The sequence below is a fragment of the Catharus ustulatus genome, chromosome 26, assembly GCF_009819885.2.
Source record: "Catharus ustulatus isolate bCatUst1 chromosome 26, bCatUst1.pri.v2, whole genome shotgun sequence".
NCBI classification, from domain to species: Eukaryota; Metazoa; Chordata; class Aves; order Passeriformes; family Turdidae; genus Catharus; species Catharus ustulatus.
The window spans coordinates 6,994,922-7,011,581 of record NC_046246.1 but is presented as its reverse complement, the minus strand read 5'-3'; the positions used below and the strand labels follow the sequence as shown (position 1 = coordinate 7,011,581).

Sequence of the window (16,660 nt, the reverse complement as noted above, 5' to 3'; positions counted from 1 at the left end):
CCCGAGGGGGGAGCCGGGGCTGGGGGGCTGCGCCCACCGCGGCCGCGCCACGCGGGGCCGGTCCCGCGTGGTGGCACCGAGCGGAGCGCGGGAGGAACCGAGAGGGCAGCGGGAGCGGGGGGACAGCGGTGTCACCGCGGGGGGACCCCCGGGCCGGGCCGGGGCTGGCGCTGAGATCCCGCGTGGGGAATCCCCGCGTGGAGGGCCCGGCCGCCCGCGGGGCCGCTGCCGCTGGCCCTGGTGCTGAACCGCTGCCGCTGGCCATGGTCCTGGCCGGGCCCTTCCTCCTCCTGATCTTCCTCTTCCTCCTCCCGCTCTTCCTCTTCCTCCTCCTCCTGCTCCGCACACCCGGGGACTCCTCGTTGTCCCTTCCCCGCAGCCCCGCTGGAACCCCCCCCCACTGACGGACGGCAAAGGAGGAGGAGGAGGAGGAAGAAGGGGAAGAGGAGGAGGAAGAGGATGGTTTTCCCTGTAAAGGCTCCCTGTGGGTGAGCTGCCGGGGGCTCCCCAGCCTCCAGGGCTCTGTCCCTCCCCGCAGGTGAATCCGCGTCCCACGGGACACAGCAGGAGCGGGAGGTGCCACACGCGAGGTCACACGGTGTCCCCTCACCTCCCGCTGCTCTCAACGGGCTGGACAGGGAACCCCAGCGGCCTCTCACGGTCAGTCCTGAGCCGGTTCCCAAAGCCAAGGAGCAGCACAGAACGGGGGAAGGCTCTGGTCAGTGTTTCCTATGAGATCCCCACTCCCATCCCTGGCCAGGCTCCGGCAGCCACAGAACCCCCGGGCCGGGCCGGGCCGGGGCAGGAAGGAAACCACGGTGTGTCCGTGCCCACGCTCCCCTCTCTGCCATCACTCACAGGTCCCGGTGGCGATCCGGGATCATCCCGAGCGCGTCTGGCCCCCTCTCCTGGCTGCAAGGGCTGCACGCTCATCCTCGTTTTCCTCTCGGCTGCGGGATAACTGAGGCAAGAAAGGAGAAAATAACCCGCTCTCCATACAGCTCTAGTCCTCTCCACTCATCCCTTTCCCTTCCCGGTTTTCCCCGTTTCCCTCGGGGTTTGGGGAGGGCACAGCCTGCAGAGCTGTGAGGGCACGGGGAAGGATGTGCTGAGGATCGAGCTCTTGCTGTGTCCACAAGGAATCCTTCAGAAAGCGATCCCCACCCTGCTCCAGCCCCTTCCTCCGGCCAGGAGTGACCAGCAGCCCCAGAGGCATTTTCCTGTGACTATTTACAGCCAGCAGCGACTTCCTCAGCACCCCCGATCTCTGCCCATCCTCGGTGACTTCCCCGCACGTCACAGCCACATCCCCGAGCGCGGCACTTCCAGCCCCTTCCCTTTGCATCCCAGCCGCAGCCTGTGCCGTATTTCTGTGTGTGCTGTGTTTGTTTTCGGGGCCTGTTGAATGGCAAATGCGAAAGGGAAGGGGACTCCTTCCTGTTCTTTCAGAGCCAGCCCCTGTGCCCTGCTCGGCTTCAAGGGAAGAGCCGGCAAAGCGGCCGCTTTCACAAATAATGGCTTCATTAGATTGAAAGAAGTGGACAGTGACCTCACTGAAATGGACTTTCTGACCCCTGCTGACCTCTGGCCCCGGCTCTGACAGCCTGTAAATCTTCCCCTCGGCACGGCCGGGGCGAGGGCGGCAGCTCTGTGAGCCCAGGGCTGTCCCTGGACCCGCGGAGCTGCCCCGGGGCTCCACCCAGCCCTGGCCCGGCAGGACGAGCCCTGGGCACGGGCAGCACACCCGGGCACCCGGGTCACAGCCCTGGCAGAGCTGGCACCACGTCCCCGCGGTGCTGCGAGCCCCTCCGCGGTCCTGGGGACTGAAGAGCTGTGGAAAATGATGTTTGAGGTTCCAGCGCCACCTCCCAGCGCTGTCACTGTCACCACCGACCTGCTCCAGAGCTCCTGCCCAGGAAAACTGATCCCTGTCCCTGCCCACCCCACAGGCACAGCCCCCCCGGCTGCACAAAGCTCCTCCAACCCTGGCCGAGCCCCCCTGCACCCCTCCTGTGGGCACAGACCCTCCCTCCAGCCCCCAACCCCTCCTTGCCCACTCACCCAGCCCAGCACGCTGGTGGCCACTGCCCAGCCCTGCCAGCCCCTCTGCTGCTGGGGAAACTGAGGCACGAGGGGGAGCCTGTGCAAAGGGAGCCCACGCTGGGCCCCCACCCTGCCCTGCCTCAGGCTGGCACTCGCCCCCCGTGGCACAGCCCCAGGGCTGGCAGCGAGCCCCTCACACCCCTCTGCCCTCCTCCCCACCCTGCCACGCTCCCGCTGACCTTTGGCTATGAACAATCAATAAAGGAGGCCACGGAGCTGCCCCTCCCCCTCAGTGGCCCCCCCACACCCCCTGCTCGCCCCACAGCCCCAGCCGGGATTGAGGGATGCTCCCAGTGCTGGGGACACGGGCTGGGGGTGGCACAAGGGTGATCTGAGGGTGCTCTAACCAGGCAGCACCTTCCCAACACCCCAAAAACACTCTCCGGGGGTTTGTGGGTGCCCCAGCTCTGGGCAGGGAGCGTGGCCACCCTGCTCCATCCCAAACGGGGCTCCCTGGGTCATTGGCACCCACCAAGGGATGTTCCTGAGGGGACCCTGCAGGGTGCCATAGGGAGGGAGGGCAGAGCTGGACAGACAGTCCTGTCCCCGGAGTGATGGGCTGTGCCCAAATTCGGCAGCTCCGTTTGATCAAAGCCCTGGGGCAGCAGCTGATCGATCGGCTGCAGAGCGGGCATTGATCAGGATCTCAGCCCATACATATTCCTGCTCCCTGATAAAGGGGGATCGATGGCTGAAGGATTTTCCTTGGAGGCTGCAGAGCCCTCCACTCAGACCAGAGCTCACAACTCTGCCCTTGCCCCTCAAATCCCCCCACCCCTGATCAAACCTCACTCCCCTGACAGCAAACCCGGGGTGAAAAATCGGCTCGGGGGAGCCAGGAGGGCACAGCAGGATATTGAGGAAAGGCAGAGCCTCTCCTCCAGCAGCTGAATCTCACCTCCCAAAGCTCCAGCCTGTCCTGCAAATTCCTCCTCCTCCCGGTGGCTTGGCAAACAGGATCCTCATCTTCTTGGGGTGCTGGAGACCCCCCCTCACAGTCCTGGCCGGGGAGACCCCAAGGGAGCTGAGCTGGCTGATCCATCCAGAGCCCATCAAACAGCAGCAATGATTGCCCCGGCTCAGCCCCCGCCCCAGGGCTGGGACCCGGAGACTCAGGGCAGGTGTGGCCGGAGCAGAGCCCTGCAGGTCCCGCTGGGAACGGGGAGAGGCTCCCCCTGCTCCCCCAGGGCAGGGAAAGGGCTCATGGGGGTGTCCTTTTCCTTTTCCACTTCCCTCGGGTCCGTGTCCCTGCCGGGAGCGCGGCTGAGCCCGAACCCGACCCCGCCCGTCCCCAGCGCGCCCCGTGCGTGTCCCTCCCTTTGCACACAGTGACTCAAAGCCCAGGCTCGCCCCGGTGTCCCTCCAGTTTCTCCGGTGCCAGGAGAACTGGTTTGCCGTGGGGGGACCGTCCCCAGCGCTCACACACCCGGCCAGCGCGGGCGGTGCGGGGCTGGCTCGGCTCGGACACCCTGGCACACGCTGAACGCGCCCAGTGACACCCAGTGACACCCAGTGACACCCAGTGACAGCCCCCAGCACCCAGTGACACCCAGTGACAGCCCCCAGCACCCTGTGACACCCAGTGACACCCAGTGACACCCAGTGACACCCGCCAGCACCCAGTGACACCCTGTGACACCCAGTGACACCTAGTGACACCCTGTGACACCTAGTGACAGCCCCCAGCACCCAGTGACACCCCCCTAGCACCCTGTGACACCCAGTGACACCCAGTGACACCCTGTGACACCCAGTGACACCCCCCAGCACCCAGTGACACCCCCCTAGCACCCTGTGACACCCAGTGACACCCTGTGACACCCAGTGACACCCCCCAGCACCCTGTGACACCCTGTGACACCCCCAGCACCCTGTGACACCCAGTGACACCCAGTGACACCCCCCAGCACCCAGTGACACCCTGTGACACCCAGTGACACCCAGTGGCACCCCCAGCACCCTGTGACACCCAGTGACACCCAGTGACACCCAGTGACACCCAGTGACACCCCCAGCACCCAGTGACACCCAGTGACACCCAGTGACACCCAGTGACACCCCCAGCACCCAGCCGGGCCGGGCCGGACCCTCCTGGACCCCAGCGCTGCCGCTCCTGCGAGCCCGGGGGGATGCAGGGGACACATCCCGCTCCAGTGCCCGAGCCACAGCGACCCGCAGTCAGTCCCCGGGTGGATGCTCAGCCACCCTGGGGACCCGGTGAAGGGCAGGGGAGGGGACAGAGGACCTGCCAAAACCCGCAGAGGGAGCTCGGCCCTGCCTCAGTTTCCCCAGCACGTGAGCGGTGTCACCCAGAGCTGGATGGCCCTGGGCACCCCAGGCAGAGCCGAACTGCGGCCACCTGCGCCGGGCTGGCGGTGGCCGGGGAGGCTCCTGGGCTGGGCCAGCAGCCGGGAGTGGTGGCCCCGGGCTGGGGCTGGCACCGCAGCGGGCACCCGCGGGCTGGGGCGGAGCGGGAGGGGCAGGGTGAGGACACGGGCGGTGCCGGCCCTGCTGCGCTCCCAGCCCTGCCCGGATGGGGCCCTGAGCCTCGGGGTCAGTGTCCCGCGGTGGCCCAGGGCTACTGCGATGTCCCCTCCCTCCCCAAGCCCGTGTGAAGGCCCTGGAGAGCCCCGACCCCGAGACCTGCGAGATCTCCCCGCATTCGGAACCCCACAGTGCTGGGGGCTCCACAAGGGACCCCCGGGAAGTTGTCCCAGCCCTGGGGACCCCCCAGTCCCTCCCCACACCCCACTGGGACCCTGCCAGCCCCACGGCCCGGCCCGTGCTGGGAGCACCGTGCTGGCTGCGGGTGCGGGGACAAAAGCGGTCCCTGATGTCCCACCCGAGGTTCCCACAGCCCTTCCCTGGGGTGGGCGGTGGGATGAAGGTGCGGTGGGGTCCGGAGCCACCCAGGCCGGCCGGGCTCCCTCCCGGCGCTGCTGAGTCGGAGCAAACGGGGGAGCCGGGTCTGGAACCAGCCTGACCGGCTCCCCGGCTGTCAGCACCTGAGGAATGCCAAACCTCCGCTGCGCCAGGGCTGGGTGCTCAGGGCTGGGTGCTCCGGGTGACTCTGCCGGTCCGCCCAGCTCTGCGGTGTGCAGAGAGCAGCACCGCGAGCCCGCTCGGCACGGCCGGCACGGCACGGCTCGGCACGGCACGGCTCGGCACAGCACGGCCGGCACGGCACGGCACGGCACGGCACGGCTCGGCACGGCACGGCACGGCACGGTGGGACCCTCGGCCGGCAGGTACGGGGGTGCAGGGAGGGGTTCCCGGCACAGGGCACTGCCCGGCCCGGCCCGGCTGGACCCGGTTGGCTCGGAACGGGTTCGGTCCTGCTGCGGGGGGCGGGCACCGCTGCTCCCGTCCCGCTGCACCCATGGGCCCTGCCCGGTGCCTGGACCCGAGCTGGGCTTGGCAGATGCTGGGATGGGTCCCGGGATCAGCGCTGGGCAGGGAGAGCCGGATGGGGATGGGATGTGGGGGCTGAGCCCGGCTCTGACCCTCTCACTTTCAGTCCCTGAATTTGGGGTGTTGCTGGGGTTGTAATTCAGCTCAACAGTGCATCCCAAGCAGGGCCAGGATGAGCTGGGGCTGCTTCACATCTGCTGAGGGGACAGCGGGGCTCCCCTGTCACCCCTGTCCCGCTCCGTGCCGGGCACACGGCTGTCCATGACCCGGCTCGGGGCAGAGAGGGGCTCCCCTGCCCTCCCCATGAACCTCAGCCCGTGCAGCCGCCTCCCAGCCCAGATCCCTGACTTTCCTGAAGGTGGCAGGTCCGCTCTCACCCCGCGGTGACAGAGCCCAGCCCAACGTGGCCGCAGGCTCAGCTTAATCCGTGGTCACCGGCTCAAAGGCAGCGGCAGCTGCTGCCCTCGGCCCCTCTGTCCCTCCTGAATATTAAACAGCACCTCGTGCCCTGCCTTGGGTGCTGGGAGACCCTTTGGGGTGATGGGAGGCAGCAAACGAGGTCAGCAGCTTGGCTTGGCTTGGCTTGGCCAAAGGGGATTAATTAATTAGAGCCGTGCTGGGTGCCCCAGTGTGGCAACACCGCTGATCCAGCCTGGCACGTCCGGGCAGGCGGGGATGGCCGGCAGCAGCAGCCAGGGAGCTGCAGGGCCTTGTCCTCTTGTCCTTGACCCATTGCTGCAGCGGGAATTAACAGAAATTTAACAGAAATGGGGTGCTGGGGCAGAGCACGGCTCTGGGTGGGTCCCTTCCCCAGGACCTGTGGGGCCCAGGGTGGCACCTGGCACTGGATCCATCTGCTGGGATGGGATGGGATGGGATGGGATGGGAATGACAGACCCGGAGTTCTTTGGAAATGCAGCTCCAGGTGAGAGGCAGGATGCTGAGTCAGCAAGTCCCACCTCTCCCCAGCACCCCGGTGCTGCACAGAGCCAGTGTCCCTGCGCTGTCCTGGGGCCATGGGCACGGCCAGTGCATCCATCCCGCTTCCACTGCTGGTACCATGACCCTGGGGATCCAGCTGTGGCCCTGGGGACCCAGCTGTGGCCCTGGGGACCCAGCTGTGCCCATGTGGCTGCACAGCCCCACCCAGGCTGGTCCCAGCCTCCAGCGGTCCTGGCTGTCTCAGACGAGGTCTCATCACCTTCCGGAGAAATGACACAAACTCTTCCTATCTGTTCTGGAAAGACCTGCTGGGCCGGGGAGAGCAGGATCTGGAGGGTGCACGGCGGGCTGGCAGCAGGGGCAGGCAGCTGCCTGCACCCAGCACTTCCCTGCCTGGCCCCAGCCCCCTGATCCCCTCAGGGACTGGGGAAACCCAACCTGCCAGTGCTGGGTTCATCCCAGCTGGCTGGAGCAGGATGAGGTCCTCTCCGAGGTGTCCCCCAGGGACAGCAGCCCTGGGACTTGGGAGGTGTCCCCATTCCTGGATGGGCCCTCAATGTCAGCCTGTCCTCGGGCTGACCCCAAATCCCCGCCATTGTCCCCACAGCTGGGCGGTGACACCGAGCAGCTCCTAACTGGGAGATGCTGGGATGTGGGTGCACCTTCAGCTCCCTCCCCAGCACGGCTGTTTCCCAATCCCAAACCCAGCAATAAAACTCAGGCACAGGGACTCCTCTGCTGGCATCCCCCCAAGGGATGGCACACGTGTCCCTGTCCCCTGCCCCGAGCCCTGGCACCACAGCGATGCCACCCTGCAGCAGCCACAGGGAAGGGCCAAGGGATGCTGCTGCTCAGGCCTCCACCTCGTCCTGCTCACCCCGCTCCCAGCCAGGCCCTTTCCCCCACGGAGCAGCTTCCCTGGTGTTTTCTGGGCTTGTTTGTTTGCTGCGTTTGCTGACTCGGCGCAGCCTGACTCATCCCGCGGCTCGGGGCACGGCACGCACCAGCACACTCACCTGTGCCCCGCCAGCTCCCCTGCGCCCCGGCAGGCTCTGCCACAGCCCTCAGCCCACCCCGGTGCGTGACAGAGCCCCGCACAGGCACAGGGACCCACGGTGCCCCCACACGTGCCAGGATGGAGCAGCACGAGAAGCCCCAAATCCACCTCCTGTGCTCGCGGGATCCTCCCAAAATGTCCCGCAGGATCAGAGGGAGGGCTGTGGGCTTTAAAGGGCTGCTTTGGGGGCCGGGGCTGCTCCTCGTGGGGTTGTTCTCGGCTCTCCCAAAGACTCTTTTCTCTCCCTGCAGCTCTGCCAGCCCCAGCGTGGCGGCCGCGGGGACTGAGCCCGGCAGCGCGGGGAGTTTGGGGACCGCTGCATTCCCTGCCCGGGTCCCCGGCATGGATCCGGCGTTCCGGCACGGCAAGAGCAGAGCCTTCATCTCCAGCGCGGAGCTCAGCATGAAGCAGGGAGCCGGGGGTGCCCCCGAGGGCAGGTCCCGCTTCCAGAAGGTCTCGCTGGTGTCGCGGCGCCTGGAGAGCACCGGGAGCGCTCGGGGCCGGGACGGGAGCCCCTCCCGCGTGTCCCTCCTGCTGCAGGCCTGGGAGAGGGAGATCGTGGAGAAAACGGGCTCCAGCCCCTCCACCCCGACCCACCGGGAGCACTCGTCCTCCCTCAGCCTCCTCAAGGACTTCACGGCGCACGGCCCCATCTTCTCGCAGGTCTATGCCCCGGCGCAGCGGCCCCGGCGCCAGGACGAGCGGGGGAAGGGGGGTCCCGGCGGTGACGGCTCCCCCTCCCCGGCCGGTGCCCCCCGAGAGGTGTCCGTGCACAGGGAGAGCTACGTGCACGGCACCCTGCTGCCCACCCGCCCGGCCGAGCGTCCCGCGGGGGCTCCCGGGGATGCTCCCGGTGCTCCGAGTGCCACCAAGCCCAGTCCTGTCCCCGCCCTGCCCAGGGCCAGGCAGGTCACGGTGCTGCGGACGGGCAGGGACGCGGCGGGGCCGCGGGGAGCTCCCAATGGGACACACGGTGCTGGCGGGGCCACCACGGGCTCGCCGCGGCGGGACAGCCCCGGGCAGGACGGCAGCGGCTCCGCTGTGGCCGCAGAGGGCAGGGAGGACTCGCCGGGCACCACTGAGGCCGCTGGGCTCCCTGCCGAGGTATCCCCCGAGGAGAAGGACTCAGCACAAGCCGAACCCACGCCGGTGAGGGCAAGTCCGGGGGCCGGTGACAGGCCCGGGGACCCACAAACCAGTCTGACCAGCTCCCCGCAGTGGCCCTCGGCAGGCGCCGCTGGCCAGGCTGATGCGGCTGGCGCAGGTGAGGGAAGCGTGGCAGACGTGGATGGCAGCATTTCAGCCACGCCACCGAGGACAGAGAGCCCCCCGGGAGCTGGCAGCACCCCCGAGAGCCCCCCCTCAGAGGCGGGCGTTGGTCCGGAGCCTTCATCCGAAACAGCAGCACCAGCAAAGGCTGAGATTGAGTTGGAGGGGGATGAGACCACAGGAGACCCCCAGGGCACAGCCCAAGAACCTGAGAACACCCCAGAGCCCCCCGCCGAGCCCCCAGCCCCTGACCCCCCAGCTGAGAGCCCCCTGGACGCGGCTGAGGAGGACCCTGAGCTGCTGGTGGACATGGAGATGTTGGTGGACACCCTGCGGAACATGGAGCCCTCGGAGATGAGGAAGGCGCCCAAGGCCCCGCGGCAGCCCCGGCCCTCGGCGCTGAGCCGCTGTGCAGCTCTGCCCCCCATCCACGAGGACCGGGTGGCCCCCCGAGCCCCCGTGTCCCTGCCCCAGGCCCTGCGGGAGCTGCTGGCCCAGGGCCCCGCGGGGCGGCCCCAGGAGCCCCCCGAGGAAGAGGAGGAGATCGAGAATCCCTACCTGAGCCCCGAGGAGCGGGCGGCCAGGGGGACCCTCCGTGGGGTGCCCAGGGACGGCGCGGGGGGCCAGGGGTGGGTGGAGGGGGGCTCGCTCCTGGGGACGCTGGGAGCAGATGAAAAAGCCAAACTGGTGGCTGGAGGCCCGGCCGAGCAGAGCGGGCTCTTCCGAGGGAACGTCCTCAAGGGCATGGCGCTGCTCTCGCACTTTTTGGAGCAGAGAGCGGCTGGAGCCGATGAGGGCAAGCCCTACTCCCGCCTGGACAACAGCGTGCTCTACAGCCGCTTCGTGTCCCCCGGCGCCGCCCTGCTCGAGCTGCCCGACAGCAACGGGGCCACAGACCCACCCTGCCTCGGGGGCCACAACGGGCTGGGCCCTGGTGGCCATTCTGCCCCCGAGATGGCCGTGCTGGAAGCTCTGAGCTCTGGCTCTGTCCCTCCTGTCACCGAGGAGCCAGAGAGCACCGTGACCCTGAGCCTGGACCACGTCCTGGTGAGTGAATCCGGCACGGCGCCCTGGGGAGTGCTCTCCTTCCCCGGGAGTGTGGGACAGGGGTGGGGGCTGAACCCTGGAGCTTCCTTCCCTCTTCCCAACACTCGGTTTGTGCTTCCCGTCAGAGAGGCCACGGGGTGAAAGTGCAGGTACTGGGAAAAGTGATGGGAGGGCACTGGGATGGGTAGTGGGCGGAAACTGGGATGGGTGATGGGAGGATGCTGGGATGGGTGATGGGAGGATACTGGGATGGGTGATGGGAGGATACTGGGATGGGTGATGGGAGGATGCTGGGATGGGTGATGGGAGGACACTGGGATGGGTGATGGGAGGGCACTGGGATAGGTGATGGGAGGACACTGGGATGGGTGATGGGAGGATACTGGGAAAAGTGATGGGAGGATACTGGGATAGGTGATGGGAGGAAACTGGGATAGGTGATGGGAGAATGCTGGGATGGGTGATGGGAGGGCACTGGGATGGGTGATGGGAGGATACTGGGATGGGTGATGGGAGGATACTGGGATGGGTGATGGGAGGATACTGGGATGGGTGATGGGAGGATGCTGGGATGGGTGATGGGAGGACACTGGGATGGGTGATGGGAGGATACTGGGATAGGTGATGGGAGGACACTGGGATGGGTGGATACGAGGTCAAGGGATGGGAGGGTGCCACCACGGCTGCTGGGAGGGTCCCGGGCAGGTGCCGGGAGGGTCGGGGGCAGGCGGGAGGCTGATCCCCAGCCGTGCAGGAATGCTCGAGGTGTGGCTGCTCGGGGCGGTGGGAGGGCCGGGCAGGCGCCAGACGCTGCGATGGCTGCAGCAGCCGATGTCCCTCTGTGCTCCTCACCCGCCCGTCCCCTCTCCCCTTCACAGCAGGAGGATAAGGAGGGCTTGGAGAAGATCAACACAAGACCTGGCAAGGTACAGGGAGGGGGCTGGGGCCGGGCGGGGCTGGCTGGCGCGGTGTCACAGCACTTTCCCTCCTTGTTACCCCTTCCCAGATCATCCTCTACTCCGACGCCGGCTTCGCGGGGCAGAAACGGGAGATCTGGGACGACATCCCCGACGCCACGTCCTGGGAGCTCTCTCACACCATCTCCATCCGAGTCATCCGAGGCGGGTAGGGACAGCGGAGGGGACACCGGGGACGCGCTTGGCTGGGGCTGGAGCTCTGCCCGTGCCGGGGATGTCACAGCCCGGCGCTCGGGAGTGACCGTCCTGCCAAGCGCTAATTACCGCGGCGGTGGCAGCGCATCCCCAGCCACGCCGTGCCCCGGGGGCGGCCGCAGGGCTGCGGGTAACGCTGGATTCCCCTCGGTAATCCTGGATTCCCCTCCGGTAACGCTCGATTCCCCCCGGTTTGCCCCCACGCCGCTCCCAGGTGGGTGATGTACGAGAAGCCGCGGTTCCGCGGCCGCAAGTGCGTCCTGGCCGAGGGGGACGTGGAGATCGACAACCCCTGGACGGCGTACGGGGACAGCAAGGGGGACAGCGGGGACAGCGGGCAGCCCCGCGGGAGCCGCCCGTTCCGCATCGGCTCCTTCAAGAGGGTTGTGCGGGTGAGTGCGGGGCCCCTCCCGAGCCCCCCGGCGCTCCCCGAGCGGAGGTGCCGGAGCCCCGAACGCTGCTGTTCCCGCAGGATTACCGCACCCCCGAGATCAGCCTGTTCGCGGAGGAGAACGGCGAAGGCGCCCGGCTCAGGTTCAGCGGCTCGGCCGAGGACACCCGGCAGCGGGGACAGGCGCTGGCCGCCGCCTCCATCATCGTCCACTCGGGCCTGTGAGCGGGGCCGGGGGGGCTGCAGGGTGGGCTCCAGCACGGATGGAGCAGGGGCTGACGCTTCCCCCCGTTCCCCAGGTGGCTGCTTTACTCCAAGCCTTTCTTTGATGATGATCCCTACGTGCTGGAGCCGGGCGGGTACCCCAATTTAAAGGCTTGGGGAGCCAAGGACCCATCCATCTGCTCCATGCATCCCATCAGGCTGGTGAGTGCTGGTTCCAGGGATGTGGGGGCTGTGTCCAGCTGTGAGTGAGTTCTGGCAGCTCCTGGTTGCCCTCGGTGAGATCAAGGTGTGGAAACAGGGCAAGCGTGGCTTTGGAAAGTGCTCCTGTGGGTTAGGGGTGAGGGAAAGCTTCAAAAGAACTTCTTGAATGAAAATGACCCAAAAACCAGCTCAGGCTTTAAAGGGTGGCAGCAGATGTCCCTGTGATGTCCCCTCCTGCCACCACAGCCTCACTGGGGCTCCTTCTCCTTCCAGGGCTGCCCTGTTGTGGAGAGACCTGGTGAGCCACAGGTGAGCTCTGGGATGGGCTGGGACGGCTGTGGGACCATTCTCACCTCACCTTCCTCACCTTTTTCACCTCTCATCCATCCCCAGGTGCTGATCTATGAGGCTGCAGCTTTCCAGGGCCGCAGCTTCACCATCAGCAGAGACATCTACGACCTGAAGCGCCTGCCCGAGCCAGCGCTGCCCACCGTGGGCTCCCTGCGTGTCCTGGGTGGCTGGTGAGTGGCACGGGGAGGGCAGGGCTGGAATCCCGGCTGGAACAGCCTGGGAAGGTGATGGACACCCCTGGAAAGGGCTGTGGTCACTTGGGAGGGAGGGTGTGGATGGCGTCCCTGTGCCCCAGCACGTGGAAACCCTCTGGAGTGCTCACTGCCCGTGTCTGCCTGTGCCACAGCTGGGTTGGCTACGAGAAGGAAGGTTTCCGTGGCCACCAGTACCTGCTGGAGGAAGGGGAGTACCAGGACTGGAGGCAGTGGGGCGGCTACAGCCAGGAGCTGGTGTCCCTGCGGCTGATCCGGACGGTGAGAGTGGGGATGGGAATGGCTTGGGAATGGATTTGGTGTGGGCAGAGAGAGCCTGGCACCCTCACCCCATCCTCAGCCCCAAAGGGAGCCTTCCCTGCCCGTGTCAGGCATGGCTGAGACCCCCCAAACTCACCCAGCCAAGGTTTGGGAGCTGCTCCCACCCTCCCTGGGTGCCTGAGGCCAGGCAGGAGCTTGGCTCTGTGTGTGTGCCCAGCCTGCAGCTCCTTCCCCTGACACACCATGGGGCTCTGGGGGGGCTCCTTCTCCCCACAGGACTTCTCTGACCCAGCACTGGTGCTGTTTGAGGCCATGGACTTCGAGGAGGGCCCGAGCGTGGAGCTGAGCGAGGCGCTCCCCGACACGCAGCTGGCCGGCTACGGCAGCGTCACCCAGTCCATCCACGTGCTGAGCGGAGTGTGAGCGTGGGGATGGGGCAGGGGGGCCCAGGGGGACCCCTGGGAGGGGAATGAGCCAGCACTCACCTCCTCCCCACAGGTGGGTGGCCTACGAGGGCCCCAACTACTCCGGAGAGCAGTACATCCTGGAGAAGGGTGTGTACCGCAACTGCGAGGACTGGGGGGCCACCGACTGCCACATCTGCTCAGCACAGCCCATCCTGCAGGTGAGGGGACACCCCCTCCTCATGGCACCCCCTGGGCTGCTGGGGGTCACGGCCAGACACCCACCAGCCCCGCTCTGCTTGCTTCCAGGTCAGGGAACACAACCTGCACTTCGTCTCCAAGGTCAGGGCTGCGGGATGGGGAGGGGGACACGGCCCCTCCTGGGGTTGTGGGGATGCTTTGCCCCCTCACCGAGCCCCTCTGCTCCCCCTCCCCAGATCCTGCTTTTCTCAGAGCCTGACTTCCTGGGGGATCACGTTGCCTTTGAGGAGGACCAGGAGGCTCTGCCCGAAGCCTTCGTCCCACGCTCCTGCAGAGTCCGAGGGGGCAGGTGGGGTGTGCTGGGGCCATGAGGGATGGGGACAGGGAGGGCTGTGGGTCACAGGAGGGATGGATGCCTGCTGTGATGGCTCTGTCAGCCTGGGAATGCTCCTCCCCACCAGCTGGATCCTGTTCGACGGGCAGGACTTTGCCGGGGAGCAGCACGTGCTGTCCGAGGGCGAGTACCCCACGCTCAGCGCCATGGGCTGCCTCTGCTCCACCGCTATCCGCTCCTTGAAGAAAGTTCCACTGGTGACTTCCCCTTCCCCTTCTCCTTCCCCTTCCCCTTCCCCTGATTTTCCCCTTCCCCTTCCCCTTCCCCTGATTTTCCCCTTCCCCTTCCCCTTCCCCTTCCCCTTCCCCTTCCCCTGATTTTCCCCTTCCCCTTCCCCTTCCCCTTCCCCTTCCCCTTCCCCTTCCCCTTCCCCTTCCCCTGATTTTCCCCTTCCCCTTCCCCTGATTTTCCCCTTCCCCTTCCCCTGATTTTCCCCTTCCCCTGATTTTCCCCTTCCCCTTCCCCTTCCCCTTCCCCTTCCCCTTCCCCTTCCCCTTCCCCTGATTTTCCCCTTCCCCTTCCCCTTCCCCTTCCCCTTCTCCTTCCCCTGATTTTCCCCTTCCCCTTCCCCTTCCCCTTCCCCTTCCCCTTCCCCTTCCCCTTCCCCTTCCCCTTCCCCTTCCCCTTCCCCTTCCCCTTCCCCTTCCCCTGATTTTCCCCTTCCCCTTCCCCTTCCCCTTCCCCCTTCCCCCTTCCCCCTTCCCTTTCCCCTTCCCCTGATTTTCCCCTTCCCCTTCCCCTTCCCCTGATTTTCCCCTTCCCCTTTCCCCTTCCCCTTTCCCCTTCCCCTTCCCCTTTCCCCTTTCCCTTTCCCCTTCCCCTTCCCCTTCCCCTTCCCCTGATTTTCCCCTCTCAGGGGCACCCCCAGTTCTGGCTCCCCACCCCTGGAGCCCTCACTCCTGCCCCTTGCCCCCAATCCCAGTTTTTCTCCGAGCCCTCCATCTTCCTGCACGGGCTGGAGTGTTTCGAGGGGAAGGAGATCGAGCTCAACTCCGAGGTGCGGAGCCTCCAGGCCGAGGGTTTCAACAACCACGTGCTGTCCGTGCGGGTCAAAGGAGGGATGTAAGTGAGCCCCGGTGCCCTGGCGCCCTGTGGGTGTCCCCTGCCAGCCCGGGGTGACCTGTGCCGTGCCATCCTGTCCCCAAGCTGGGTGCTGTGCGAGCACGGCGACTTCCGCGGGCGGCAGTGGCTGCTGGACTGCACCGAGATCACCAACTGGCTGACCTACAGCGGGCTGCAGCACGTGGGGTCCCTCTACCCCATCCGCCAGGTCAGTGTCACCTTCGGGAGGGGACAGGGCGCTGCCACCCGCCGGGGGGAACCCAAAACCCCTCGTGGGGCACGGGGCTGACATGGAGACAGAGCTGCTCGGGTGGGCTGGGGGAGCTGGGGAGCAGCAGCTCCGACACAGAAAGTGCCACCAGCTCTGACATAGAAAGTGCCACCAGCTCTGATACAGAAAGTGCCACCAGCTCTGACATAGAAAGTGCCACCAGCTCTGACACAGAAGGTGCCACCAGCTCTGACACAGAAAGTGCCACCAGCTCTGACACAAAAAGTGCCACCAGCTCTGACACAGAAGGTGCCACCAGTTCTGACACAGAAGGTGCCACCAGCTCTGACACAGAAAGTGCCACCAGCTCTAACACAGAAGGTGCCACCAGCTCTGACATAGAAAGTGCCACCAGCTCTGACACAGAAAATGCCACCAGCTCGGCCCTGCCACCCCAGATTCCTGTCCCCCACCCTGGGAGTGGCCGCCTTGGTGGTGAAACGCTCCCTGTGGGCCTCGTAAAATCCATGGCATCCCAGCCGTGCCCATGGCAGCTACGAGGGACAGGTCACAGCCACAGCCCTGGGGAGACCTGGGGATCTGCTGGGGGAGGAAAACGGGGAGAAGCCAGAGCTCCAGGAGCCAGGGGAGCTCCTGGAGGGGCTGCAGAGATTTTGGGAGCGAACAGCAGGGCCCTGTCGTTGCAGAGACGGATCTATTTCCGCGTCAGGAGCAGGAAGCTGGAGCTCTTCCTCTCGGTCCCTGACGATGTGGAGGACATGAAGGCAGGGCGGGTGGTGGTCTCCAGCCTGAGCGAGCAGAGCAGCTCTGTCTGGTACTACGAGGATGGGCTGATCAAAAACCAGGTCAGGGCTCAGGTGTGACAGCCACCAAGGGGACCAGGACAGCCCCTGGCAGGCACTGCTGGGCACTCCCCACCCCACAGCCCTCTTCCAGGGTTTATAACAGCTTTTCCCAGCCTCTAATCCCACCAAAGATCTGGTGATCCTCCTCCCTGAGTCTCCCCTGGGGATGTGAAGCCACCTCTGGTTTCCCTGTGGAGTTTTTATCCCCCTCATCACCCCCACGTCTCACTGAGGGCTCCTCCTGCTCATCCCACGCCAGAACCAGCTGTGCTGACAGCTGTGTGTCCCCTGGCCATGTGTCCCCGCAGGTGGCCCCCACCATGAGCCTGCAGGTCATCGGGCCGGCCGGGAAGGGCGCCAAGGCCGTGCTCTGGTCCGAGACACGGATGCCGCGGCAGACCTGGAGCGTCGACTCCCGGGGACGGATCCACAGCCAGATGTTCGAGGACATGATCCTCGACGTCAAGGGTGAGGTCTCATCCCTGCACAGGGCTGCTTTCCCCCAAAAAGGAGGGTCTGGCCATGACCCTTCAGCACCATCATGAGCGGGGTTTGCCCTCCCCAAACCTTCCCCTCGCTCTGCAGGCGGCCGAAGCTACGACCGGGACCACGCCATCGTTTGGGACATGGCTGATGAGAGACCCACGCAGATCTGGGACATCCAGGTGCTGTGAGGGGCACAGTGCCATGGGACAGGGTGGGACACCGTGCCCAAACCAGGCAGGAGCCTCAGAGCCCACCCCAGGCACCTCCCTGGTGTGAAGGATGACCACCAGCCTCTCCATCCACCTCCCTCCTGAGGAGCCTGGACAGCGTTCGTGAAGAATCCCACGGTCACAACCAGCGTGGGACCCTCTGGAGAGCAGCAGAGCCCCTCCCC

General features: G+C 66.5%; 1 protein-coding gene across 1 annotated transcript; it reads left to right on the top strand.

Moving 5' to 3' along the window:
- The first annotated feature begins 7,855 nt into the window (after positions 1–7,855).
- CRYBG2 (crystallin beta-gamma domain containing 2) lies at positions 7,856–16,454 on the top strand. Its single transcript, XM_042780010.1, has 19 exons — positions 7,856–9,829; positions 10,708–10,755; positions 10,836–10,954; positions 11,216–11,393; positions 11,474–11,613; positions 11,692–11,818; positions 12,092–12,127; positions 12,212–12,339; positions 12,516–12,642; positions 12,919–13,061; positions 13,141–13,267; positions 13,356–13,388; positions 13,484–13,596; positions 13,709–13,838; positions 14,564–14,703; positions 14,788–14,911; positions 15,622–15,780; positions 16,089–16,248; positions 16,366–16,454. Exons 1-19 carry the CDS (start codon positions 7,856–7,858, stop codon positions 16,452–16,454), a joined length of 4,095 nt encoding a protein of 1,364 aa, XP_042635944.1.
- The last annotated feature ends 206 nt before the right edge of the window (positions 16,455–16,660 follow it).

Coding starts and splice junctions, on each gene's coding strand:
- CRYBG2 (XM_042780010.1), top strand. CDS start 7,856: ATGGATCCGGCGTTCCGGCACGGCAAGAGCAGAGCCTTCATCTCCAGC. Junction 12,128..12,211: donor AGAGACCTGGTGAGCCACAG/GTGAGCTCTGGG, acceptor ATCCATCCCCAG/GTGCTGATCTATGAGGCTGC. Junction 13,839..14,563: donor CCTTGAAGAAAGTTCCACTG/GTGACTTCCCCT, acceptor CCCCAATCCCAG/TTTTTCTCCGAGCCCTCCAT.